We start from the raw sequence: 27,149 nt of genomic DNA, 5'->3' as shown, positions 1-27,149 counted from the left end.
TATATATATATATATATATATATCTATACTTCATACTATTCGCCATTTCCCGCATTTGCATGGTAGCATTAAAAACAGAGGACTGAGCCTTTGAGGGAAAATCCACTTGGCCCCCCTTTCTGTTCCTTCTTTTGAAAAATTAGAAAAAAAATATATTTTTTTTTATTATACTTTGTTGCTGTCTCCCGCATTAGCAAGGTAGCGCAAGGAAACTGACGAAAGAATGGCCCACCCCACCGACATGCACATGTATATACATACATGTACACACACGCACATATGCATACCTATACATCTCAACGTATACATATATATATATATATATATATATATACACACACAGACATATACATATATACACATGTACATAATTTATACTGTCTGCGCTTATTCATTCCCGTCGCCACCCTGCCACACATGAAATAATAACCCCCTCCCCCAGCATGTGTGCGGGGTAGCGTTAGGAAAAGACAACAAAGGCCACATTTATTCACACTTAGTCTCCAGCTGTCATGTATAATGAATCGAAACCACAGCTCCCTTTCCATATCCAGGCCCACAAAGCTTCACATACTTTGGTTCAATCCAATGACAGCACGTTGACCCTGGTATACCACATCATTCCAATGCACTCTATTCCTTGCACGCCTTTCACCCTCCTGCATGTTCAGGCCCTGATCACTCAAAATCTTTTTCACTCCATCTTTCCACCTCCAATTTGGTCTCCCACTTCTTGTTCCCTCCACCTCTGACACATATATCCTCTTTGTCAATCTTTCCTCACTCATTCTCTCCATTTTTATGGGTTCATAAATATTTCTCTCTTATTTGCCATTATTAAATCTAATCCCATTTCCTTGAGGTGGATCATATACTTATAGAGCTCTTAAATCACACGTTCGCATGCATATCTCATTTCCAGTGATTTCAAATGAAACATGAACTTGCACACCTGCATAATTGCTCTTTGCTTTCTGATTTTTCACGTAGGTTGAATCATCAAGTGAGATAAACTTCTTCATCCATCCTACTGTAGGGTGAGCCAAAAGTCATTGTGCATATGTGCTACATATTATTGTTATAAAATATGGCCCAAGTAACTTTTGACAAGTATGTTGACTGACCTCCCCCTTCTCCCTCCCTCTCTGCTCTCCTTCCATCCTTATCTTCCTACCTCTTGTAGTTCCACTTCATTGTTTCTTTGAACGCAAGCATGTCCAGGTGTTAATGTGAAAATGGTGTCTTCAATGTTTTTGGTGGAACAGGTGTTATGCAGTGCAGACCAATATACAGACAGAGTGCAACAGAAGTTTGATGAAAAGTATATTGACACTCCCATATTACATCACAGCGCTGTGTGTTGGTTAATTGTCAAGCTTTATGAAACTGGATTAGTTGCAGATGTCCCGAGATATGGCAGCCAGCAGTAGCAACAGAGAACATATTGGATATTTCAGATCATATAATTCAAATCCCAAAAATTGAGTTTGAAAATTGGCACAGCAGAAAGGTGTCTTGGGTAGCAACATACGTAGAGTACTGAAGGAGCAGTTGCACCTGTAACCTGTCAAGTTAAAACCATTGCATGAATTGAAAGGGACAGTGTCAAGTGTATTGAATATTGCTGATGGTTTAAGGACTTTGTTATTGCCAATGGAGAGGCTATTCTGGACATCCCATACTTTACTAATGAGTGTGGTTTCATTGATGCAGTTGTCAACACCCAAAAAATCATGTTTGGTTGGTGACTAATCTGCATGAGATCAAGGAGACACCATTACATGATCAGAGGGTTGGTATGTGATACAGCATGTCATGAAATTGGATAATCAGTCCCATATTTTTCAGTGACACAATCGGCTTGGAATGTTATTGTAAATTGATTGTTTGCCCCGTCAATGGATATTTAGATAAGGACGAAATTACCCATGGCTTCTTCCAACATGACTGTGCACACACAGCTTGTGTCTCCATGAAGCTACTGACTGTATCATGTGTTTTGGGACAATAATTTCAAAGGATGTTTTGCTGCCACATATGCCAGATCTTACACCTCTTGATTGCTGTCTGTCGGGAGCCATGAAAGGCACAGTTTACAAAGACACTCCTCATGCTCTCTCAGAACTGATGGAAGCCATTGCAAACTTCATGAGCAACATCTCTCCAGTTGATATGTCATGACAAATGTGTCTACAGGTTTATTCATGCAATTTCCAACATTTCTTGCAACTTGATTATGTGAAATGAATTTGTATTGATGTACAAAGACTCACTGAATATACTCATCATCTATGGTAGGTGCACAGTGACTTTTGGCTCATCTTGTGCTATAAACAAAATCCATCCATTGTGTTTAGTCTCAGTTTATGATATTTCCCTTTGGCATCATCCTCAGAAATATCACCAGCCCTAACTGATCATCTCACTGCATCTCTATCTCTCGAGAGATTCCTCCTCCATGTTTACTGCCCTATACCTTCTTTACCAGCTCGTCATCTGTCATATGCTCTACAGGACTGTGCCATCTCAAAAGACTTTAATGCATGCACCTTTCGTACAATTTTTTCTAGCCACATATCCTTCTATGTTCATTCTTAGCTGCTCTGATTCCATTTGTAGTATTCAAGATATCCATCTTTAGCTAGTTTGATCTATATATCTGTGGGTTTTACAGTACATCAGAGTTAAAACAATCCTTAATGCAGACATGCCCCTTCTATATTTTTTCCATTCACCAAAAATGTTCAGTGCCCCTCCAGTTTTTCTTCCTTTCATGACTTTCCTCTCAGTTTTCCCTCCTAATTACTACCCTTTTTGAATTTTATTCCTGAATATGGAAAAACTTATTCACACCTTCCAGTTCTTCATTCAAAATGAAATTACCCTGTGGCATCCCCTCTCTTTCAGAAAAACTAAGTTTTATTTGCTTTCCTTGTGGCATCCTTTTACATACATATATCAACTTACAGTTTCATCCGCCTCCTTTATCGTCTTAGATGGGTTATACAATGATGTATAGTATAGTGAATCCTCATTAATCTAATTCAATTGCAGGGAAAGGAAAGATGTGCATTCAGAACTATTATAAGGTAGAGGTCAGACTGGGTGAATCATGTATTTAATAAAACCACTACTTGTACCTTATTTTAAAAAACATCAACATTTGAGATGAAATCTTTCTTTCGTAGAGAGGCCTGCATGTCTCTTGTTCATGCACCAACATTAAACTAATATTAATCATTATTTCATTTCCCTCTGGCTTTTACTTTTTGTACTTTTTCTTTTACCTGTCTCTTCCCATCTCTCAGGATTCTTAAACAGCTTCATGATTATATGGCAAGAGTTCATTTCACCGACCACTTGTAAAGCATCTTACTACTAATCCCCACACTGACCATCCTGCTGTTGTTTACATTAATATGTTTTAAGTGGATAAAAGATTGCTTACCAACCAAGGTGTCTCGAGTCACAAATGAGTGGTGGGCTACTATGAGTGTTGGTGTATCCCTTTTAAAGGGTTTGGACAGTACAAGATGTTTGATCTACCAATTTTGGGGAATGGCTTGATGACTGGTTACTCGCTACATTATATGAAATGAATGGTTGTTTTCAGTATGTACTGCTTACAGGCCATAAATGAAGTATTAAGTGAGGACATGATTTACACTTAAATCATAAGGGAAGCATTTGTTCGTAGTATTGCACTCGGTATAATCTATGCAGCATGGTAATTTCAAGTTGCATTTTAAGAGTTTTTGGCATAACTTTTTGCTTTTTAAGGGTCTCTTTCACATATTCCCAAATTTTTGCTCTGACAACTGGCTTTGAGGCTTACTTTAACCCCAAGACTTCATCCAAGTTTATTTATTAGCATCTCATCAAATATCATATGTTCACTTTGGTTATATTAGTTTGAGTATGTGATGGAAAAACTGATGATAGAGAAAATGCAGGTCATATTTGGCCTAAGTGGTATTGTAAGCTGTAAGCAGATTCCAGCAAAATCAGGCATTCACTCCAAAGCCTTGAAATATATATTAATATTATGATTCTGCTGGATATAGTTAATAAGTTATATCATAGCCTGTAATGTGTATTGTTGTAGTCAGAAGCAGCTTGGTACTATACTCTGAGGAGACATTCCATTTAGTGTGAGTAGGTATGAAAAGGATTGACAGAATATGTACTTGTAAAACAAAAAGTAATATTCAGTATCATTGAATTTGATGTTGCATGCTACCTGTAGAACAGTGTTTAAATTTGATTATGGTATTCAATTGATTATGAAAAGATTTTTTCTCATCTTTGATATGTTAATAATATTTTCTGGTCTGTCCTATGAGCATTTAGATATACTTCCTCAGGTAAATATGAGTTAGGATTCAATGTGAGGAGGCAGTAATTTTCACATAATCTTTACGAATGACTCTTGGCTGTCTGCAGCAAATGCTCATTGATGTCACTGGGCTGATAGCAAAGACTTCCTGTCTACCATTTACTTGGAGCTCACATTTTCTATGGTTGCATTGCATTTAGGATGTGCAGTCTGCATTGTGCTGTACAACCTGAACTAACACACCTGAGCTATTATGAGAGGCTGAAGGCTTGAAATTTTTTGTTATTGGCAGAAGAGAGGGAGGGGGAGATCTGATTGCATCCTAGAGATTTCCAAAGCATGTGGGTACATATGTTCTTCATAGGATGTAGTAACAGAGTAAGAAGAGACTCTTATGAAAAAGCTAAGGGTGCAAGAATTGATGTTGTAGTGTAACCCTTTCACTGTGGGATGTTGTAACAGCAACATCAAAAATAGCATGACCATTTTAGTTGTTGCAAAACATTTTTTAATTTCATGTCTAAGGTATTAGCAGGAAGAAAAATAGTGAAATGGCAACACTTGAGCTGCTAGACAATGAGAGAATTGTTTTTGAGTATGTGAGTCAACAGCCATCAAATGTCTAAGAAGAGAGTATGATATTCACTTGCTGCTAGACCATCTTAAGCCAAGGATGTGTATACAATAAGAATTAGAAATAACCTGGATGCAATAGACTCATAGGAAGGTAAACAGAGTCATTGACTGCTGGATAGTTGATGAAATAGTTGAGCAAATAATTTGGAAGCTGATGCCTCATGATGGTTTTCAGCAGTTGCTGCACTGATTCCATGTTTTTGATAACACAGAGCTAGATGAAAGTGATAGAATGAGAAAAACAAAGCTTGTTATAGATTATATATGAGGAAAATACCTTGAAAAAGTTATGCTTTTTCAGAAATTGTGTATTGATTAAAGTCATGTTGTAACGAGATGGCTGCATTTTAGACTACATCAAAAAGGCATTACTTTAGTGTGAAAATCTTTATACTTTATGGCTGTTATAGTGGCTCTGTACCTGATCTCATCACTTACATGGGAAAAGATACTGAAATGGAATTACTGGGTGTAGCAAAAACATTACCAGCTCATCAGTAGAAATCTTTCATTCTCTATATGAACAGCTGGTATTTTTGTCCTGACCTGTTTCAGTATCTGCTAGATCAAAATGCAGGTTTGTATGGAGCAGCAAGAGCCAAAAGAAAAAACATGCTGAAACTAAAAAGTGTTGCTTGCCATGATTGGGTCAGAGCTCATTAAGAACATTATATGTATCAAGTATGTATCAACTCTGAACCCATGTTTTCCATATGCTCTCTACTATTCATGAAGGCTGTGAAAAAAAAATACCCCAGAGATAAAGTTATAAGGAAACCTATTGCTGTGCTCGATTCTCTCTAGAACATGAGAATAGTTGACAAAGTGAATATGCTTCTCAGTATGGTAGAATGCTTAAGAAATATGTAAATGGTATCTCAAAGTTTTGTAATTTTTTGACAACTGTTTGAAATGCTTTTTACTTGTATGTACTGATAACCGGCAGTAGTTTGGCACTGCCAGACAAAAGTAAGATTATGCACCAGATAGTTGAAAATCTTCATTCTGAGAGACGCTTTGTTCAATGACTTCGTGAAGGATGAGATGCCATACAACAATTGGATCAGAAAAGAAACAAAAAACATCATACAAGTGTTGGCAGTTTGATGTATCTTTGTGTGTGTTCCTTTTCATTGAAGCTTACCACACACTGAAGCATCATTAGAAATGAAAATGAAGACACAGATGATAGTGTACATAGTGTTATGTATGGGTTTGTAGAGACAAGTACTACAATAGTGTACATAGTGTTATGTATGGGTTTGTAGAGACAAGTACTACAATATATACAAAGTGTATTTGTTGGAAAATTATTGTTGTCAGGTGCATACAATGTTTATATGTTTTATCCTTTAAAAAATGGAATATGTACACTTGTATTTAACAGAGAAATTTGAATTCAAACTAAGACTTTTGGAGAAAGTAAATAAAGGAATGAATAGCTTACCATCACAGGTTTTCCTGTAGTTGCCAAGAGATGGGAATAGTATACAGTATTAACAAAATAATCATATCCTTTTCCTTTGTTTTTTGTCATATACACTTTTTCTCTAAAGAGTCACTCATTCTGTATAATGCAAAAATACTAGAAAGATAACAAGGACTTACAAAAGTAAAGTAAACAAAAGAAAATGTGTTGTATACACTTTTCTCTATTGAGTCACTCATTCTGTATAATACAAAAATACTAGAAAGATAACAAGGACTTACAAAAGTTAAGTAAATAAGAGAAAATGTGGTCAGAAATAACTCTCCTGGAAAAATCTCTGCAACATTCGACTGTATCAGCAGTAATATATTATTTATTTTTATTTTGCTTTGTCACTGTCTCCCACGTTTGCGAGGTAGCGCAAGGAAACAGTAATATATATTCACAAAAAAATGAATGTTCAGGAAAACAGATTTGTGCCAATTTAAACATTGAAAAACTCAAATGTATTAGCATAATAAAGTAAAAAAAATGTGGAAAGGAAAAACCTTGTAAATACACTTTTGCATTTGGCATGTGAATGGGAGTTTCCTGTCAGACACCAACAAACTTGACATTTCCATAAGGTTAGGGCAGCTACCAAAACTGTTTTTCTTTTTACTCAGAGGTAAATACTTCACTAATTGCCAAAGTCAAAATTTTAAATATGTATCCTTTTGATGTAAAAAAGTTATTTTTTTCATTCTTGATCGTTTCTTCCCACCTTAGCAAGTTAATGCCAGGAAGAGAAGAAAGGCCACATCTATTCTCTAGCTTTCATGTGTACTACACCAAAATCACAACTTCCTATCCACAACCAGGCCCCACAGAACTATTCATGGTTTACCCCAGCTGCGTCATGTGCCTTGGTTCAGTCCATTGACAGCTCGTTGACCCCAGTATACCAATCATTTCAGATCACTCTATCCCATGCAGGCCTTTCACCTTTCTGCATGTTCTGGCCCCGATTGCTCAAAATTCTTTTGATTCCATCCTTCCATCTTCAGTTTGGTCTCCCTGTTCTTGGTGCCTCCACTTGACACACATATTCTTTTTGTCAATTTTTCGTCTCGTTGATTTCAACTTACCCTCTTCTGCTCTCTCAACCCCACTCTCCTTATTACCACACATTGCTCTTACCCTTTCATTACTTAATCAAACTACCTCACACCACATATTGTGATCAAACATTTGAATTTCAACACATCTTCCTTCCTACACACAGCCCCATGTCTAGCATCCATATAATATTGTTAGGACTACTATTCCTTGAAACATACCCATTTTTGCTACCCCACTTGTACACAAGCCTTACACCCATGATAAAATCTCTCACTGCTTCTAGCCACTTTAAGGAAAGTGGTTAGAAGCATACTTTATATTCATAAGATCCTCCACAAAGCATCTCTATCATCCCTATCATATGCCCTCTCCAGATCCATAAATGTCACATACAAATCCATCTGTTTTTATAAGTATTTTTCTCACACATTTTTTAAAGGAAACACCTGATCCACAGATCTTGTACCACCTCTGAACCCACACTGCATTGCTCCTCCTCAGTCTGATGCTATGTACGTGCCCTCACCCTCTCAATCAATACCCTTCCATACATAGGTACACTCAACAAACCTATACCTCAGTAGTTTGAAGTCTCACCTTTATCCCCTGTGCCTTTGTACAGTTGCCCTATACATACATTCTGCCAATCATCAGGCACTTCACCATGATTCATACATACATTGAAAATATTTACCAGTCAGTCAAGAACATTGTCACCCCCTTTCTTAATAAAATCAACTGCAGCAATCCACTTTGGCTGCCGTACTGCATTTCATTGTTCACAAGGCTTTCACCAACCCTTTTCTCTTCTCCAAACCATTCTCTATGGCTTACTTCCCATACCACCCTGACTAATTTGAGATATAGATAGACACATTTCTTTTACTGATGTATTGTCTAGGCATTGGTTATTGTGAATGGATGGAAGGAAACTTTGGAGTGTGGTTATACCCTCACTGTACCTAAGAAATTGGTACATAATGTACAGTAGGCAAGACTAAACTAATAAGTTAAGTGTACTACTTCCTAGTCTAACAAAAGCATGATGTAGCTTGCAGAATCTAGTATTAGTTAGGTTATCATAGGAATAGGAGATTAAGCCTAGCAAAAGCATGGCATAGCTTACCAGTACTAACTAATCGGGAAATATGTTTCATGTTTTAAGGTAACAGGTGTCCCTCCATCATGCATGGATTTCATCCCCTCAAAAATATGACTTGTACAGTAGTGTCAGGATACAGCACAGTTTGAAATAATGATGTTTATATAACGTGAGAACCTAAATTACTTCCTTTTTTTTTGTAACAAGCCATCTTGATACAATGGGAGCCCAGTTGGCCACAGGGTGCCAATGACGCACTTGTAACTCTGCCCATGGCATCATTTCTCTGCAAGCTTTGTTCCTGGCACTACCTCGCTAATGTGGGAAACAGCAACCAAGTGTTTCATGGTGCAACCTTGCTGATGCAGGGAATGGCGATGCTGTTTCCTGTGGGCCGGGGTGGCACCAGGAATGGATGAAGGCGAGCAAGTATGAATACGCACATGTATATATGTATGTATACATATATGTATATGTATGTATGATTATATATGTTTATATATATATATATATATATATATATATATATATATATATATATATATATATATATATGTGTGTGTGTGTGTGTGTGTGAGTGAATGTATCTTTGTTTCTTGGCACTACCTCGCTAATGCAGGAAACGGCAATCAAGCATGGAAAATCCCCATCCCACAGTCGCAAATCCCTTATTAACATAAAAATGGATGTCATGATATAGTGCAAGTAGATACTGCACAAGCTTTTGTGCTTACTTTGTGCTATATCCTGGCCCTACTATATACAAGCAGACTTCCCACATTTTGCTTTAAAATTTTATTTGAAAAAACTTGATTTTTACGTGAGTAATATATGTTATGTATGTTACTGATCCAGTTCACCCACTCAACTTTGAGGTCAGCACTACATAATGATGTTATTAAATGTTTAATGTATGTTTTGTATAGTACTCATTAATGTATATTACAAACATAACACTTTAAACCTACATTAGGTATACAAAACAATCTGGTAAGGTTATGATATACAGTTTTTTTACCATAGCCTTCGGGGGCAAGTTTCTAAAATCTTTAAGATTAAAAAATCCAAACATTGCTTGGTTTTGAAGACGATGGATTTTCAAACCTTGACAGTGTAATACAAAATCGGTGAAATATTTATAATATTTAGTCAAATAAAGTAGCAAAGATCGTCTTACTGTACTTAGTTTGGTTTTTCTGCATTTTCTTAAGTGCAGTGCAGAGGAAAGATACAAAAAAGATATACATAGTTGTATCTCTTTTCTTTTATTTTTTTGCAGATGTTGGCCCAGCAAGTGTAATGGTGGGAAACTTAGTGCAGGGCAACAGATTGGCCAGTGCACAGGGTCGGGAATTAGGGCCCATGGACAATGAAGATGGTATGAGAAGGGTAAGTTTGTATGTCAAAGACAGTGCACATGATTTTCACTCCTATTTCATTGAACATTTATAAGTTCAAAATTTTACAGCTTTATTAAAAGAGAAAATCAGTTTTCAAACCATGAGGTCTTTGGAAAGTAAGCAGATATTTCACTTTCATTTTATTGAATAGAATTTAGAGTTGAGAATCAGATTTTTTTATACTTTACTAGACTGTTGTTATTTTGAGCTATTTTTTTATTACAGATCAATTGCTCCCAGTTACTTTTAGCTAATGTTTGTATTTGTTGTGATGCAATCAAATGGTACAGTAAACTTAATAATAAAAGATATTGACTTTAATGTTGATTGGTTATTTAGGATGTTTGATGTGGTGCCTGATGACTGGCAGATTCCATATATATTGCCATTGTGTAAAGGCCAGAGGAACATAGTGAATGTTCAAATTGCAGAGGTATAGTTTTGATGAGTGTAATTTGAAAGAAATTCTAGCCATGTAAAGTTCACAGATAATTTGTTTTGTTATTACAGTTATAGATAATGATGAACATTGTTGCCACCAGGCTTGTTTCATGATTTTTTCTACCATATTTATAGATTGATGGAATGATTTTGTTCGTATTCTCATATAATCACTATGATAAGTATGTATTCCTTGTGTTTCATAGAAGGTGACTAAAAGGGGAGGGAGTGGGGGCAGGAAATCCTCCCCTCCCATTTTTAATTTTCCAAAAGAGGGAACAGAGAAGGGGCCAAGTGAGGATATTCCTTCTAAGGCTTAGTCCTCTGTTCTTAATTTCACCTTGCTAAAGTGGGAAATGGTGAATATGTATGAAAAAAAAATATATATGTACATGAATGTAATAGATGGTGTATAATGGATGGTATTGCAGTGGAATTTATTAAAAAAAGTGGGTAACTTTATAGTTGACTGGTTGGTAAGGGTATTCAGTGTATGTATGGTTCATGGTGAAGTGCCGGATTGGCAGAATGCATGCATAGTGCCATTGTACAAAGGCAAAGGGGATAAAGGTGAGTGTTCAAATTACAGAGGTATAAGTTTGTTGAGTATTCCTGGGAAATTATATGGGAGGGTATTGATTGAGAGGGTAAAGGCATGTACAGAGCATCAGATTGGGGAAGAGCAGTGTGGTTTCAGAAGTAGTAGAGGATATGTGGATCAGGTGTTTGACTTAAAGAATATGTGAGAAATACTTAGAAAAACAGATGGATTTGTATGTAGCATTTATGGATCCGGAGAAGGCATATGATAGAGTTGATAGAGATGCCTTGTGGAAGTTATTAAGAGTATATGGTGTGGGAGGTAAGTTGCTAGAAGCAGTGAAAAGTTTGTATGCCTTCACAGGGCATATATAATTATGCACAGCTGCCCTACAGGCATGAAAGAGGGAGGCATTACAAAATTCTTTTGATGTCACTGCTACTATCAAAATTTCCCTAATTCTGCACTATACATGTGTGGCAGGGTGGCGATGGGAATGAATAAAGGCAGCAAGTATGAATTATGTACATGTGTATATATGTATGTGTCTCTGTGCGTGTATATATATGTATACATTGAAATGTATAGGCATGTATATGTGTGTGTGTGTATGTGTGTGGGTTGGGTCATTCTTTCATCTGTTTCCTTGCGCTACCTCGCTAGCGCGGGAGACATTTTGGAACCTCAATGCATAACCTTGCATTTGCCTATGTGGGAATTCATGTGCTGTCTCTGCCCACTCTCCCAATTTATCTAGAGCCCTCTAAATATTCAAGTAGTCTTCTTAGTTGGCTGCTTTTCATTTCATGCCATTGGCAAATTTTGAGATTCTGGTGGTGACTCCTGTCTCTAAGTCATTGAGGTAAATGATGAAAAATTGAAGTCCTTGGACTCCAAAAGACATGCAGAGCCAATTGGATGCTTCCCCATTTAATACCTCTCTGTTTTCATTGAGAGAGCCAATCCTACTCCATGTTCTGTAATTCTGTTATCTATTTTTTGGTGGTTCATTATCAAAGGCTTTATGAAAGTCCAAGCTAATGGTGTCTGAGGTATTTTGGAGCCCTAAGACTAAAGAATTCAGTCACATTTGTTTAAAATGATATCTATTAAGGAAATCTTGTTTGTGATTGGTTATCGGTCTGTTTTCTTTTAAATTTAGGAATTTGAGTTTGTTTTTATTGTCCAAGTCATGAGCAGCCTTCTGCAAGTTACCCAGCTCTATAGGTTCAGGGTTGAAAGCTTAGAAGAGGGAAAAATGATAGGAAGAAGAGAATGCCATGGCATATGTGCTTGAGGAAAGGTGTCATTAGTTGATCCTAATATGGCTGGTCTTTACACAAAAACATTTGGAAGCTGTAATGTCTGAAACACAAACATACGGCTTACGAAAGCATTGGCTGCAATAATACTTGCAGAACAAAAGAGGGCATCAACATCGTGGCAGAGATATGGCAGAAGAGAGGCAGTAACAAGTCATTAAGGGGAAGACTTGTGATTCCATTCTGGCAGAGATAAAGGTGAAAGAAATGCCACCTGAGATATATAGTTAAGAGAGGCATAAAATGCATAAAATGTGTAGACATTATTCCATACAGGAAAGAAATTTAATGGTAGGAAAGATGTGAAATTTAGAGAGAGGACAAGAATGAGAATTTAAATTTGATAAATTTACTGCTTCCTCATTCTAAGATGCTCCACAGGTCTGCATATGAAAAAGGAAGTATGTTCATGAAAAAAAGTATTTGAGTTAGGATGTTAATTAATGTATTTAGAGTAGAATTATAGGTGAAAAAGCAAATTTTATATGTGGTGTTCATGATGTGGGATTTCCAGGATAAATATTTATTTATTATTTATGTATTTTGCTTTGTCGCTGTCTCCCGCGTTAGTGAGGTAGCACAAGGAAACAGACGAAAGAATGGCCCAACCCGCCCACATACACATGTATATACATACACGTCCACACACGCAAATATACATACCTGTACATCTCAGTGTACACATATATATACACACACAGACATATACATATATACACATGTACGTAATTCATACTGTCTGCCTTTATTTGTTCCCATCGCCACCTCGCCACACATGGAATAACAATCCCCTCCCCCCTCATGTGTGCGAGGTAGCGCTAGGAAAAGACACCAAAGGCCCCATTCATTCACACTCAGTCTCTAGCTGTCATGTAATAATGCACCGGAACCACAGCTCCCTTTCCACATCCAGGCCCCACACAACTTTCCATGGTTTACCCCAGACGCTTCACATGCCCTGGTTCAATCCATTGACAGCACGTCGACCCTGGTATACCACATCGTTCCAATTCACTCTATTCCTTGCACGCCTTTCACCCTCCTGCATGTTCTGGCCCCGATCACTCAAAATCTTTTTCACTCCATCTTTCCATCTCCAATTTGGTCTCCCACTTCTCCTCGTTCCCTCCACCTCTGACACATTTATCCTCTTGGTCAATATTTCCTCACTCATTCTCTCCATGTGACCAAACCATTTCAAAACACCCTCTTCTGCTCTCTCAACCACACTCTTTTTATTTCCACACATCTCTCTTACCCTTACATTACTTACTCGATCAAACCACCTCACACCACATATTGTCCTCAAACATCTCATTTCCAGCACATCCACCCTCCTGCGCACAACTCTATCCATAGCCCACGCCTCGCAACCATACAACATTGTTGGAACCTGGATAAAGTAGAGGATATAATTCTACCTTATACATCTATGTTATTGAAGAATTATATTTTAATGCTTTGAAATTTTACAGTGGGAAATTAGAGATTTAGAAAGATACTGTTGGTAGAAATTGCATATTTGCACTTATTAAACTTTCTGCTTTCCCATTCCAAGATACATTATAGATCTGATATGAGATAGGAAATATGTTCAGTGGGAGAATGAGTATTCAATTCATGAGGAGAATTGAAGAGTTACATATTGTATAATGGAATCATTAGCATGAGGGTGAATAGGGATAGTCTGAAGAAAGCCCATTTATGTAGAGAAGAGAAAGGGTTGGCAGTATGACAGAATCTGGAGGGACATCAAGTGTTGACAAGATATAGGGAGAAGTAGCTCCATCAACAGTTACCACAGTAGATTGACTAAGAATGAGGCCATATATTATAGAACAGAGTGAAGCGGAAAAGACAGAGTTTAGAAAGCATGGACATATGCCACACACTGTCAAATGCTATGGAGATAGATGTCAAGGGCCAGATCAAAAGTTTTACCAAAATCCCATAAGGTGAGAAGATCACTCGAGGACCTTTCATTGCAATAGCATTGTTGATGATTTGAAAAAAAGGGAATTAGATTCTTGGTTTTAAGAAAGTGAGAACTGAGGAGAGTTGGAAAGATGATAGGTAAGAAGGGTTTAAATGGTTTCTTAGGGATGGGCTGTAGGAAGTCATGTCTCCATGAAGGGAAAGTTTTGGTTTTTAGATAGGGACAAAATAGGCAAGCAAGGATCAATATTAGTTTGGAGGCACACTTAGGACAAAATAGGCTAGCAAGGATCAATATTAGTGTGGAGGCACACTTTCTGAAGTGATGCATAGGTGATATTGTTTCACCCCATCCCAAGGGATAATTTCCAGCAGTTGATTTCAAGTAAAAAACTATATTACTATTGTGGTATTGCTAGCACAGTAGTTGCAGATTTTATCCACATTTTTGTTAACAGAATTTTGTCTCTAAAATTTGATGTATACCAGAATGTTAAGGGATAATTAACAATCCTGCTTTATTAGAAACAGATAATATCTTAATTGATTGGAAAACAGCTTGGCATTTTGTTATTAATTAACTATGATGGGTAACGTAGCTGTAGACAAGGAACATTGTGTTAAAATTCATTAAATTCTATGCCCGTATAGAAGGTTTAAAGAAAGAGGCAGATGTTCTTTGTAACTGTGCACAAGGTTCTCTAAACCTAACAACCGCTTATGTTGTAAAGAAATGATAGTTTTGGCAAACAAACCAACTGATTGCTACCTTGGTCTTTCAGATGTATATTTGTATATTATTTTGTAAACAGTTAAGGTGGTCCTTACTCCATTAATTACATTATTTAAATGTTGAATTGTATAAAATTAATTTACATGCAGAATGTAGATTTAAAATGTGATATACTAAGCACTTTTTTATGTTTTCACAGCATCCTCAGTTCATTGCTGACATTCTCAAGTGGCGGGCCTCAACCACAGAAAATCATGAAATTTTGACACTCCTTAATTCAAAGGGCCAGGTGGCCACATCACTTACCTGTGCACAGCTTCACAAAAAAGCAGAACGAGTGGGTTGCCTACTTCTGGAGAAGGGTCATATAAACACTGGTGATCATGTAGCACTTATTTACCCACCTGGAGTGGATCTAATAGCTTCCTTTTATGGTTGTTTATATGTGGGTGCTGTACCAGTTACTATCCGCCCTCCACACCCTCAGAATCTACAGTCAACAGTTAACACAGTCAGAACTGTGGTGGAAGTATCAAAATCCTCAATAATTTTATCTACAATGACAGTCATTAAATTACTAAAGAGTAAGGTAAGCAATACTTGCTTCACTTATTATTTAGTTGCTTCACATGTTCATGTTTCAGTGTATACATTACAACCCTTCCATCATCTGATCTTCCATAATTCTTGTAATACTTCAAAGTTTAATATGCCATATCTTGAAGTATTCACTCATCTGTTGTTTTTCATTTCAGGAAAGATTCCTAATTAATAATCTGCTTCTGATTTTGAATTTTTTGATGTACTGTAGGTGGGTAATTTGGAATAATATTCAAACGCCACAGTTACATCATTTCACAAATAGTTCAATAGTTTTTAAGTAGATTAATATTAAACTTCTTATGGTGGTAGCTTTGAGTGGTCTCACTAAATTCCGCTGAATCTAAATCCATATTACTTATAAAAGAAGGAATATTGTAAGGAGCTAAACATAAGTAAGCTCAGTTATCTGTTTTGTTTTGTTTTTTTTGCTCCCTCACTCACACATGAAATAGTGAATATGCAGGAAGAAAGAAAAGAAATACATTTTTCATACCTAACTGCCTTTCCCGCTGTAGTGATGTATCTCCAAGAACAAACATACAATAGCCTCTTGCTCAAATCCACTTTGTTATGTTTAATTCACTGAAACTAAGCTACACTGTTTCCTTTTGGAAACCCCCTCAAGAGGGTGGCCACTGCATTAGTGTCCATAATTGTTGAACTCCAGTGCAGGTATCATAACCTTTAGTGCCTCACCCTTAACAGGCCACCAGTAGAGGGCAACTTCAGCAAGGTGTTTTTAGAGGCTCATACCTAATGTTCCTACCAACTTCTTTTATCTAATGTTTCACCCTAATATTCCTGTCTAATGTTAATGTTTTGTCAGTATCAGGATAGGAGTTGGCATATAAATGATCAGAAGATGACTAAGAATTGATTATATTGAATTGGTACTTTACCCTTGTACCCTATCTATAGGTGAGAAAAGTCACATTTGATATAAATCTTTGATATTTGCTGATTTAGATTAATTTCAGAACACTGTCATTGGAACTGTGCATGGAAGTCCCATTATCCATGGTCTTGTTGATAATGTTTGCAGGATTGCAATATTGATAGTAAATTCTTTTTAAAAGTTGAATTCCTATTATTGGGTAAATGACGTCCACTGCTGCCTGTTGGATACATCAGAGGCAGTAGTGTGTTCATATCTTGTCGCAATAAAAGAATGAGCCTGTCCTTGGTCATAAAGCTTTTATCTTTGTAATTCTTTTAAAGTAAATGTTAGTTCATATATTAAGAATTTCATATTTTTTAAATTCTCAGGAAGAAAAGTTTGATAGTGGTAAGAAGTGGCCACCTATTCTTGACACAGATGACCTACCGAAAAAGCGCTTACCTTCCATTTATAAGGCTCCAACACCTGAAATGATAGCTTATTTGGACTTCAGTGTTTCAACCACAGGAATGTTAGCAGGCATAAAAATGTCACATGGTGCAGCAACTTCTTTGTGTTTAAGTATGAAGGTTAGTATATTTATTACTAGTAGTTGGTACCCACAGTTTGCACCTAATGCAGGAAATATGGAAGATTTAAAGCTTTTTTGATGAAATGTTTCTGTGCAGTTTATTTGAAGAATTATTTTATTTATTACCAACTGAGAAGGGGTGCAGTTGGGGCGTATCTACCATATCTTGGTGTGCTTACCAGAATGCAGTTGCTTTTCCTTGTGAAAGACTCAAACTTTACTTGTAAGTAGCAAGCAGTAACACACCAAGAATTTGATGGTCGATTCATTTTCATTTAAGCCTTTATTTAACCAGTTTGGATACTACAAGGTTAGACATTAATGAAAGTACTATATTTTATGTCATGGAATGAACCAGATTGTATTATTGTATTTAGTGAAACTTACCCTGTTTAAGTTTGTTGATGAGATGAGAATGAGATATTATATCCCTCGGCTACATCTTTAAGAAATCCTGTTTCAAGTAAAAGTTTTTACTAACCAGTTCAATATCAGAATTGCTTTATACAGCTTGCATTCATAAATTAATTTCTTTAACCTTTCTGCAACACAGGGAATATATGGGATGTATTTTTTCTCCCAGTGGGTTTGGATGGTAATGCAGTAGAATTTATTAAGAAAGGGGGTGACTGTGTTGTGGATTGGTTTGTATGAATATTCACTGTATATATGGATCATGGTGAAGTGCCTGAGGATTGGTGGAATCCATGCATAATAGTGCCATTGAACAAAGGCAAAGGGGATAAAGGTGAGTGTTCCTGGGAAATTGTATGGGAGGGTATTGATTGAGCGGGTGAAGGCATGTACAGAGCATCAACCACACTTTATTTCCACACATCTCTCTTGTCCATTCATTACTTACCCTATCAAATCACCTCACACCACATATTGTCTTCAGACATTTCATTTGCAACACATCCACCTTCCTCCTTACAACCCATCCTATAGCCCATGCCTCGCAGCCATATAATATTGTTGGAACTACTATTCCTTTAAACATACCCATATTTGCTCTCCGAGATAATGTTCTCCCCCACACATTCTTCATTGCTCTAAGAACCTTTGCCCTCTCCCCCACCCTTTGACTCACTTCTGCTTTCATGGATCCATCCACTGCCAAGTCCACTCCCAGATATCTAAAACACTTCACTTCCTCCAACCTTTCTCCATTCAAACTTGCATCCCAGTTAACTTATCTCTCAACTCTACTGAACCTAGTAACCTTGCTCTTATTCACATTTACTCTCAACTTTCTCCTTTCACACACTTTTCCAAGCTTAGTCACCAAACTCTGCAGTTTCTCACCTGAATCAGCCACCAGAGCTGTATCATCAGGGAAAAACAACTGGCCCTTTCATCCACAACGTACCGCATACTTGCCCCCTTTCCAAAACTCTTGCATTTACCTTCCTAACTACCTCATCCATAAACAAATTAAACAACCATGGGAACATCACACACCCATGTCACAAACCAACATTCACTGGGAACCAGTCTCTCTCCTTTCTTCCTACTCGTACACATGCCTTACGTCCTTGATAAAACCCTTTCACTGCTTCTAGCAGCTTACCTCCCACATCATATACTCTTAAAACCTTCCACAAAGCATCTCTATCAACCCTATCATATGCCATCTCCAGATCCACAAGTGCCACATACAAATCCATCTGTTCCTCTAAAGTATTTCTCACACACATTCTTCAAAGCAAACACCCAGTCCTATACCACTCCTGAAACCACACTGCTCCTCCCCTTTCTGATGCTCTGTACATGCTTTTACCCTCTCAATCAATACCCTCCCAACACAACCTCCCAGGAACACTCAACAAACTTATGCCTCTGCAGTTTGAACACACATTTATCCCCCCACCCATGTACAATGGCACTAGGCATACATTCTGCCAATCCTCAGGCACTTCACCATGATCTATACACACATTGAATATCCTTACCAAACCAATGAACAACATAGCCACCTCCTTCTTTAATAAATTCCGTTGCAACACCATCCAAACCCGCCGCCCCCTTGCTGGATTTCATACTCCGCAAAGCTTTCACCTCCTCTTCTCTCTTTACCTAACCATTCTCCTTGACCCCCTAGTAGATTCTGGTTTTGGTACATTTTGCAAGACAAACAACAATGTGAGAAAGCTGTAGTGTTGAGCAGTTTGATTAGGTGGGCTGACCAGTTCTTTTTGAAATGGTTAAGACAAATGAAGAAATATGAAGAGACTGGCAGGAGAGGCTCATTTTGTCAGAAGTGCTGGAATGTGGAAGTACTTGTGGCAAGATTTTGTTAATAGCGACAAAGCTAGTACATTAATGACACTTGTCGCACATCATGCTTGATTGAAGAATTGTGTTTCTGCTACCATACACATTCCAGTCACCAATCCTAGGTTCATTCTAGGGAGTGACATCAGTCTTTTATGTAGTTTTCTTCAAAATGTTTCTGTACTTGTTCCAGGTTTCTTGTTTTTCATGATACAATATTACTTGTTTTTTCTAACTTTTTGTTGACTCTCATTTATTTCTGTTTTAAGTCCTTTTATTATGTTCATTTATGAGGGTGAGAGACACGTGCTGGATTGGAAGAACAGGAGCATTTTGGTATATGTGTTGTTAATGTGCAGAATCAGGGTATGTGGGTATGTGAATTGCGGAAGATAACCATGGAGTAGTCTGTTTGGTTTTACTGTGGATGGCAGTCTTTGCTTTTGTATATTATACATGGCAGCTAGGTCAGTATTTACTAATTCTTGATGCTAAATTATTGAAACCAAAGAGGCAATTAAATGGAATAAAAAAGTTGTAAATGTGATATAATAGAAATTGCTTGATCTCATTTAAAACCAGACAAAACCAATCCCTTACAGTAAAACTGTTTTCAAATCTGTATATGTTAAAATACTTATATATTGATTTTTTCTCAGGTTGCCTGTGAACTATATCCATCTCGTGTTGTGGCACTTTGCTTGGACCCATACTGTGGTCTGGGTTTGGCACTATGGGTCCTATCTTCCATATATTCAGGACATCAATCCATCCTCATTCCTCCTGGTGAGGTAAGGACACTGTAACTGTTAATTTGGTGAAACTTAATTCCTTTTTATTTGTATGTATTTAACAAATCATATGTAATGGTACCTTTAGTCAGTATCATTTACCTTAAGGCAACAAAGCATAATAGCACATTAAGGTGTTACATGGTAGAAAAGTGAGTGATGCTGCAAGCTTAGGATGTTAGCCAACTGTAATCATATTTTCTTGAATTCTCTGATAAAGTTTAGACCAATTCTGATGTGCAAAATTAATTCATATAATGTGGATATATATGTATTATACATGATATATATGCCCTTATAAATAGGCAGAATGCTGATTCTTATAGGAGATTGAATTGGTAAATATTTTCAGAAGTGTTTTGGAATCAGGCATGGTAGATTGCATAGGTGGCTGTGTAATGATGTGGATGTATTTATGAAAAATGTCTGGTTTGAAAAGTTCTCCAATGCTTATATGAAAATTTTGGGATATAAATTACAAAATTCAAGTGAATTAACACCTAAAATTACTGTATTATATAGTTACATATGCACCATGTAGTGATAGAAAACAGATTAAAGGACTTTCTAGTGGGAACAGTTGAGGAAATAGATCCATGGGAGAAGCTCATTGTGATGGGTGACTTGAATGGATGGGGCAAGTATTAGAATAGATGGGTAGATAAAGGTTCCCACATAAAAATGAATGGTGAAAGAATATGAGATAATATGCAAATATATACATCCAACACAATATATGAAAAATGATCTTTTAAGAGGATGGATGTGATAGATATTATTAGGAAGAGCTATGTATGTGTGTGTGCATAGAATTACATAGAATTGTTATTACTGTCATTATGATTAATACATAGAAGGGAAAGAGTTGGGATTAGGACTGTGGATAACTTCCACATCTGGATTATTACCTTTCAAAAGGAATAATTAAGGAAAGAGCTGATTGAGGATTTTACCTCAAAGGCTCAGTCATCTGTTTGTGATGCTACCACACTGAGGGGAAAAATGGCAAACAGGTATGAAAAATATTATTAAAATTATTACTATAAATGTTATGTATGGGGGTGCAGTCGTGGAAGGGGAGTCGATTATTGTTTGTTGACACTGTTCTGATGGCAGATTTGTGATAAACTGCAGTAACTGGTTTCAGAATTTGGAAGGATGTGTGAAAGGATAAATAAATAGGGGAGAAAGAACAATACCCCTGTATTCCCTGCTTGTTGAGAAAGCTACTAAGAGGGCAGAAGGCTGGAAATATTCCCTTCCCCTTCTAATTTCCAAAAGAAGGAACAGAGCAAGGAGCCAAGTGTCATTTGTTCTTGACGCTACCTTGCATATGTGGGGAAAATGGTGACATATATGAAAAAAATATTAGGTCATCAGGTTTTGTAATGCAAAGAGACAAGTTAGCTGGGATGTTGGCTTGAATGGAGAAAACTTGGAGGAAATAAATTTTTAGATCCCAGGGAGTGGACATGGTAGTAAATAGGACCATGGGAGCTAAGGTGAGTCATGGGTGGCTGAGGGGGGCAAAGGTCTTTGGCACATTCAGGAATGTGTAAAGAATGTGTCAGAAGGCAAGGATGAATATATTTAAAGGTATGTTAGTCCCAATGTATTGTATGGATGCAAGATTTAGGTAATATTTAAATGAAAATGTATGGGGGAGGGAGAATGTTGCATATGAAATGTTTTAGGACAATGTGTGGTGTGAGGAGGTTTTGATTGATCAAGAAAAATTAGGGTGATTATAATAGAAGAGTATGGTTGAGAGAGCTGAAGAGGATGCACTGAAATGGATTAGACATATGGAGAGAATGATTGAGGCACTGAAATGGTTTAGACATGGAGAGAATGATTGAGGAGAAGTAGACAAATAGGGTCGAAGTTTTAGAAATGGAGAAGACAAGAAGGGGAGACCAGATTTTGGAGATGGAAGGATGGAGTGGAAATTGTTATTGAGTGCTTGAATATACAGAACAGACGAAGAAAGACCACATCTACTCGCTCTCATTCTTTAGTTGTCCTGTGTAATGCACTGAAACCACAGCCCCCTATCCACATCCAGGCCTCACAGACCTTTCCATGGTTTACCACGGACATTTCACTTTCCCTGGCTCAGTCCATTGACAGAATGTTAACCCAAGTATACCATATTGTTCCAATTCACTCTATGCTGTGCACCCCTTTCACCCCCCAGCTTGTTCAGGACCTAATTACTCAAAATCTTTTTTACTCCACCCTTCCATCTCCAATTTGGTCTCCTACTTATTGTTCCCTCCACCTCTTGACACATGTATCCCTTTTGACAGCCTTTCCTCACTCATTCTCTCCATATGTCCAAAACATTTCAACACACCCTCTTCTGTTATATCAGCCACACTCTTTTTTTATTACCTTACATCTTTTACCCTTTCATTACTTACTTGATCTAACCACCACATATTATCAAACATTTCATTTCCAACACCCACTCTCCTTACAACCCCATACCTTTTATTATATTATTATCATTTTTCTTTTCATTTTGATCATAGAATCCTCAAGAGCAAAATACAAATGTCCTGATAATAATTTTGTTTTTGCCAACCAGATCAAATGTTTCCATCAGCAAAAGTGGTAGGTTTTTTAATTATATTTCCAAGCCCTTTTATTTTATTTTTTTTTTTTAAATCCCCATAATATATGATAAATGGAAACTCATCCATTAGCATTCTGAATGTCATGTTTCAGTAAACAAACAATTTTAGTTGCAGAATGGTCAAGGATTCAGTTAACATATTCTTTTTTCAAGTTATGCAGTGGACTTGGTTCATCTACCAGCCTTATATTACTTCAGATGTACCAGCCATTATAAAGCAACTGGAGTAACTTTGTATAAATTCCATCAAATCCATGGGTAGAGATGCTTTTTTGTGACTTTGCAGGCCTGACCTATATGTTGCAACTGTGTTATGTTAACTTGTCCAGGAATTAATTAGTAACAGTAATCCTTTATGGATGCTTCATCTACTACCTCTAGGCAATTTCCAAATATAAATGCTCCCCTATCCCTGGGGATAGGGGAGAAAGAATACTTCCCACGTATTCCCTGTGTGTCGTAGAAGGCGACTAAAAGGGGAGGGAGTGGGGGGCTGGAAATCCTCCCCTCGTTTTTTTTTTTTGATTTTCCAAAAGGAACAGAGAAGGGGGACAGGTGAGGATATTCCCTCAGAGGCCCAGTCCTCTGTTCTTAACGCTACCTTGCTAACGCGGGAAATGGCGAATAGTTTGAAAGAAAAAGAAATGCTTTAGTTATTTATTATCTTAGGCAAGTTCCTAATATAGCTGCTATCATGACAGCCTTTTTTTTTTCCCCCTTTTAACTGGTGTTAGTTTTTCTTAGAGAGGAGCATTTGCATATCAACTTTCTTCCTGCGTGATGATCTGGTCTGTGCCTTCCACTTATTCGACACATGAATCCAGCTTATTGTCTGTAACCAGGTTTAATGGCTGGTTGTGGTGATAGCAAGGGGAAGGCTGTTATGTAATTCTCATTGTTTACTTTAAGTTTCTTCAGAGAGGATGAAAAAGGCTTCCTGTTTTTATAATACAATATATACAAAAGACTTTGCACTTTAATGTCACTGTTTCTGACTTTTACTTTTTCTCTTTCAGGTTGAGCTAAATCCCTCCTTATGGCTATCAGCTGTGTCTCAGTACAAAGTGCGTGACACCTTCTGTTCATATGGAGTCATGGAACTGTGCACAAAGGGCTTAGGATCCTCCATTGCTCTACTTAAGCAGCGTGGTGTCAATTTAGCATGTGTTAGAACGTGTGTAGTAGTAGCAGAAGAACGGCCACGGGTTCAGCTAACAAATTCCTTCTCCAAATTATTTAGTGGCCTTGGTTTATCTCCCAGAGCAGTATCAACAAGTTTTGGTTGCCGTGTCAATGTGGCTATCTGCCTTCAGGGAGCATCTTCACCAGACCCCACTACTGTGTATGTTGATCTCAGGTCCCTCCGTCATGATCGGGTAACACTTGTGGAGAGGGGTGCCCCACATTCTTTATGTATCATGGAGTCAGGAAAACTTCTTCCAGGAGTAAAAGTGGTTATTGCTAATCCTGAGACTAAAGGACAGTGCTCAGATTCTCATCTTGGCGAGATCTGGGTTCAGTGTAATCACAATGCAAGTGGCTATTTTACAGTTTATGGTGATGATGGCACTGCAAATGACCATTTCAATGCTCAGCTTGTGACAGGTAACACAGGAGAGATATATGCTCGCACAGGCTACTTAGGCTTCCTTCGCCGCACAGAATCGGTTCAAGCAGATGGAGAACTCCATGATGCAGTGTTTGTTGTTGGTGCATTAGATGAGACAGTTATTTTAAGAGGAATGCGCTACCATCCAATCGACATAGAAACAACAGTTATGCGATGCCATAAGAAGATCTCAGAATGTGCAGTGTTCACCTGGACCAACTTGTTAGTGGTAGTAGTAGAGCTGGACGGGGCAGAGTATGAAGCTCTAGATCTCGTGCCACTCATCACCTCATCCGTCCTAGAAGAACACCAAGTCATTGTTGGTGTTGTTGTAGTGGTGGACCCAGGTGTAGTGCCGATTAACTCGCGTGGGGAGAAGCAACGCATGCATCTTAGGGATGGTTTTTTGGCAGACCAGCTTGACCCTATATATGTTGCTTACAATATGTAAATAATGTGCAGTAGTAAACCAAGCTGGAAAAAGACATTTCAATTTCTTAGAATTTCAGTTTCATCTGTTTTGACAATAATATTGTCAAAGTTGAACTCTGAAACTGAAGTCTAAGATTTTATGTATATGAAAATACACCTAGTGTGCTCAGATTACACACAAAGGATGTATGTGTTTATTACATGAAATTTATCCTAAAGGGTAAAGAATACAGTGATTTCATTGTGGATTATCAACCTTATTTTATAGGCATTTGAAGTAATCCACACAACCATTTGTGCAAGAAAAATATGTAAAGATCAATTTTTACATGAACCTTTCTTGTCCTAAGAACAATGAAAATTTTGGAAACTAAGAACAAGATTTATTTTCTGTTATTTACAAGTGCCATGTGCAGCCTTTTACGATTGCATTTGTAGTGTGATACAATCCAAGTGAACCAATTCAGTCATGAACTTCAGTAGATATATATTGATAGCTTGTGACAGTGTTTGTGAGTTTTTAGAAAATTAATAGAAATCATATTGCTACTTAGATTTAATTGGTATCAAGAAGAATGAATGGATTTCAAGTCATGTTTGCCACATGAAGTAGCCAAACATTGTATATAGTTATATCTTGGCTCAAACTCAGGCCATTGTACATATATAACATTACCTGTTCCCATATTATATGGTCTTGAGTAGATAGGCCATTGTACATAGGGTACATTACCTATTCCCATATTATTTAGTTTTGAGTGGATTTTTCAGCAAATATACAATATATATATATATATATATATATATATATTACACATACATGTACACACACTGTATATATATATATATATATATATATATATACAGGTTTTAGTCATAGACACAAAAATACGTGCTGAAAGCCCTCTCGCACACTCACCAAGCTCTGTACATTTGTATAGCTGTAGAAATGTTCGTTACAGTCTCAAATGCTAAGCGAACAGGTGCTTTGGTTATCACAAAGCATTTAGTATCGCCAAATGCATCCGACACCCAGAAAAAATTTCAGTATATCCTGTTTATGCTGTAAGATGCAGTTACTCTGTAACTGAAGATGCCATGTCCAGAGATCTTGTTAGGCATTTTGAATGTTTTTGAAGTCAGATTTTGAATTTTTTATACAAAGAAACTAGTATACTGTATCTTACTGGCAAAATGGGGACTTGGGTGAGGAGAATAAATAGTTTTAGTATAGACTTGCTGAGATACACAGCGCACCTTGAGACAATGTTACAGTATCATACAGATTTTATATAGAGTTTACCTTAGTGTGGAATGGTGGGAGATTTTTTTTATTTCATTTTTTTATTTTGTAGGTATGAGAGTGTTTTATAGTCAAATATGGCTCAAGTTGATTTTTGTGTGCTGTATGACAATATTTATGGTCAAAGTATTGGCCATATTTTGGGGGTATCATTATTGTTGTCAGTGTTCATTTCAGGCCTTTGTACATTGAAAGGTGAAATTTTGTAAGTCTGTGTATGTCTTGTTAAATTTGGTTGACGAGTGTTTTATTCTGCCATGCTTTATAGATGGGTATTAATTAATAAAATTCTTTGCATGTAAAAATCCCCTTACATAGTCATGAATTGTCGTGTTTTTAAACTGTCACATTTTTGTCCAGTTAAAGTGTAAAGTAGGTGCAAGTATTTATCTTATATTTGGAATTTTTATATAAAATGATCTCTATACTTTTCCACGTATGATAATGAATGGTATGGAATCACCTACGTAGCTGTTATCCCAAAGTCAGTCACATTGATTTTAAATTTTGAATTTGTTGTCTGTACAGTCTAGACGAGCACTATTGTTTGTAGCATTGCCCGTGTCATGATTTCCTGATATATGATTGTATAGGTGCAGTGAAAATAAATAATTTAATCAAAACCAAAAACGATTAAGGTGTATGTCCGATTGGATGAAGAGTCCTTTATTTTGATTTTCCAGAAAGTGACAAAATGGACTTCTACACTATACTTAAAAAACTTTTGCATACTGTTATCTATTGTCACTGAAATTTTTAGGGTTTCCAGAGCAGCTGCAAGTATCCTCTGTTTTTGTATACTGTCTCTAACATACAGTACAAGCAATAAATGTCAAGAAAAGGATATTGTGTTTCATGTTACAACAGTAAACTCATACATCATTTTATAATTTTGCACCCATATTGAATAAATTTAATTTTATATCTTGTGCTGGTTGTAGATCATTGGGCCTTTGTGAAACCCCCCCCCCAAGTGCCCTAATAAAAGCAAAAGTTTTAATGGGTAAAAAACAATAATCCTTAACCATGGCAACATTACAGTGAAATATGATGG

General features: G+C 37.0%; 1 protein-coding gene across 7 annotated transcripts in view; it reads left to right on the top strand.

The window, feature by feature from the left end:
• Positions 1-26,939, top strand: part of DIP2 (disco-interacting protein 2) — a 520,124-nt gene extending 493,185 nt beyond the window's left edge. For all 7 annotated transcript variants that reach the window (XM_071670477.1, XM_071670476.1, XM_071670474.1 and 4 more), the window contains 5 exons: positions 9,884-9,993; positions 15,176-15,565; positions 16,846-17,046; positions 19,982-20,113; positions 23,768-26,939. In XM_071670477.1, coding sequence (XP_071526578.1) covers positions 9,884-9,993; positions 15,176-15,565; positions 16,846-17,046; positions 19,982-20,113; positions 23,768-24,811 — 1,877 coding nt within the window. In that variant the 3' untranslated portion in view covers positions 24,812-26,939. The remainder of the gene's footprint in view (positions 1-9,883; positions 9,994-15,175; positions 15,566-16,845; positions 17,047-19,981; positions 20,114-23,767) is intronic.
• The last annotated feature ends 210 nt before the right edge of the window (positions 26,940-27,149 follow it).

Source organism: Panulirus ornatus, chromosome 15, assembly GCF_036320965.1.
Source record: "Panulirus ornatus isolate Po-2019 chromosome 15, ASM3632096v1, whole genome shotgun sequence".
In the NCBI taxonomy this organism is placed as follows: domain Eukaryota; kingdom Metazoa; phylum Arthropoda; class Malacostraca; order Decapoda; family Palinuridae; genus Panulirus; species Panulirus ornatus.
This window is presented reverse-complemented; position numbering and strand designations above follow the sequence as displayed.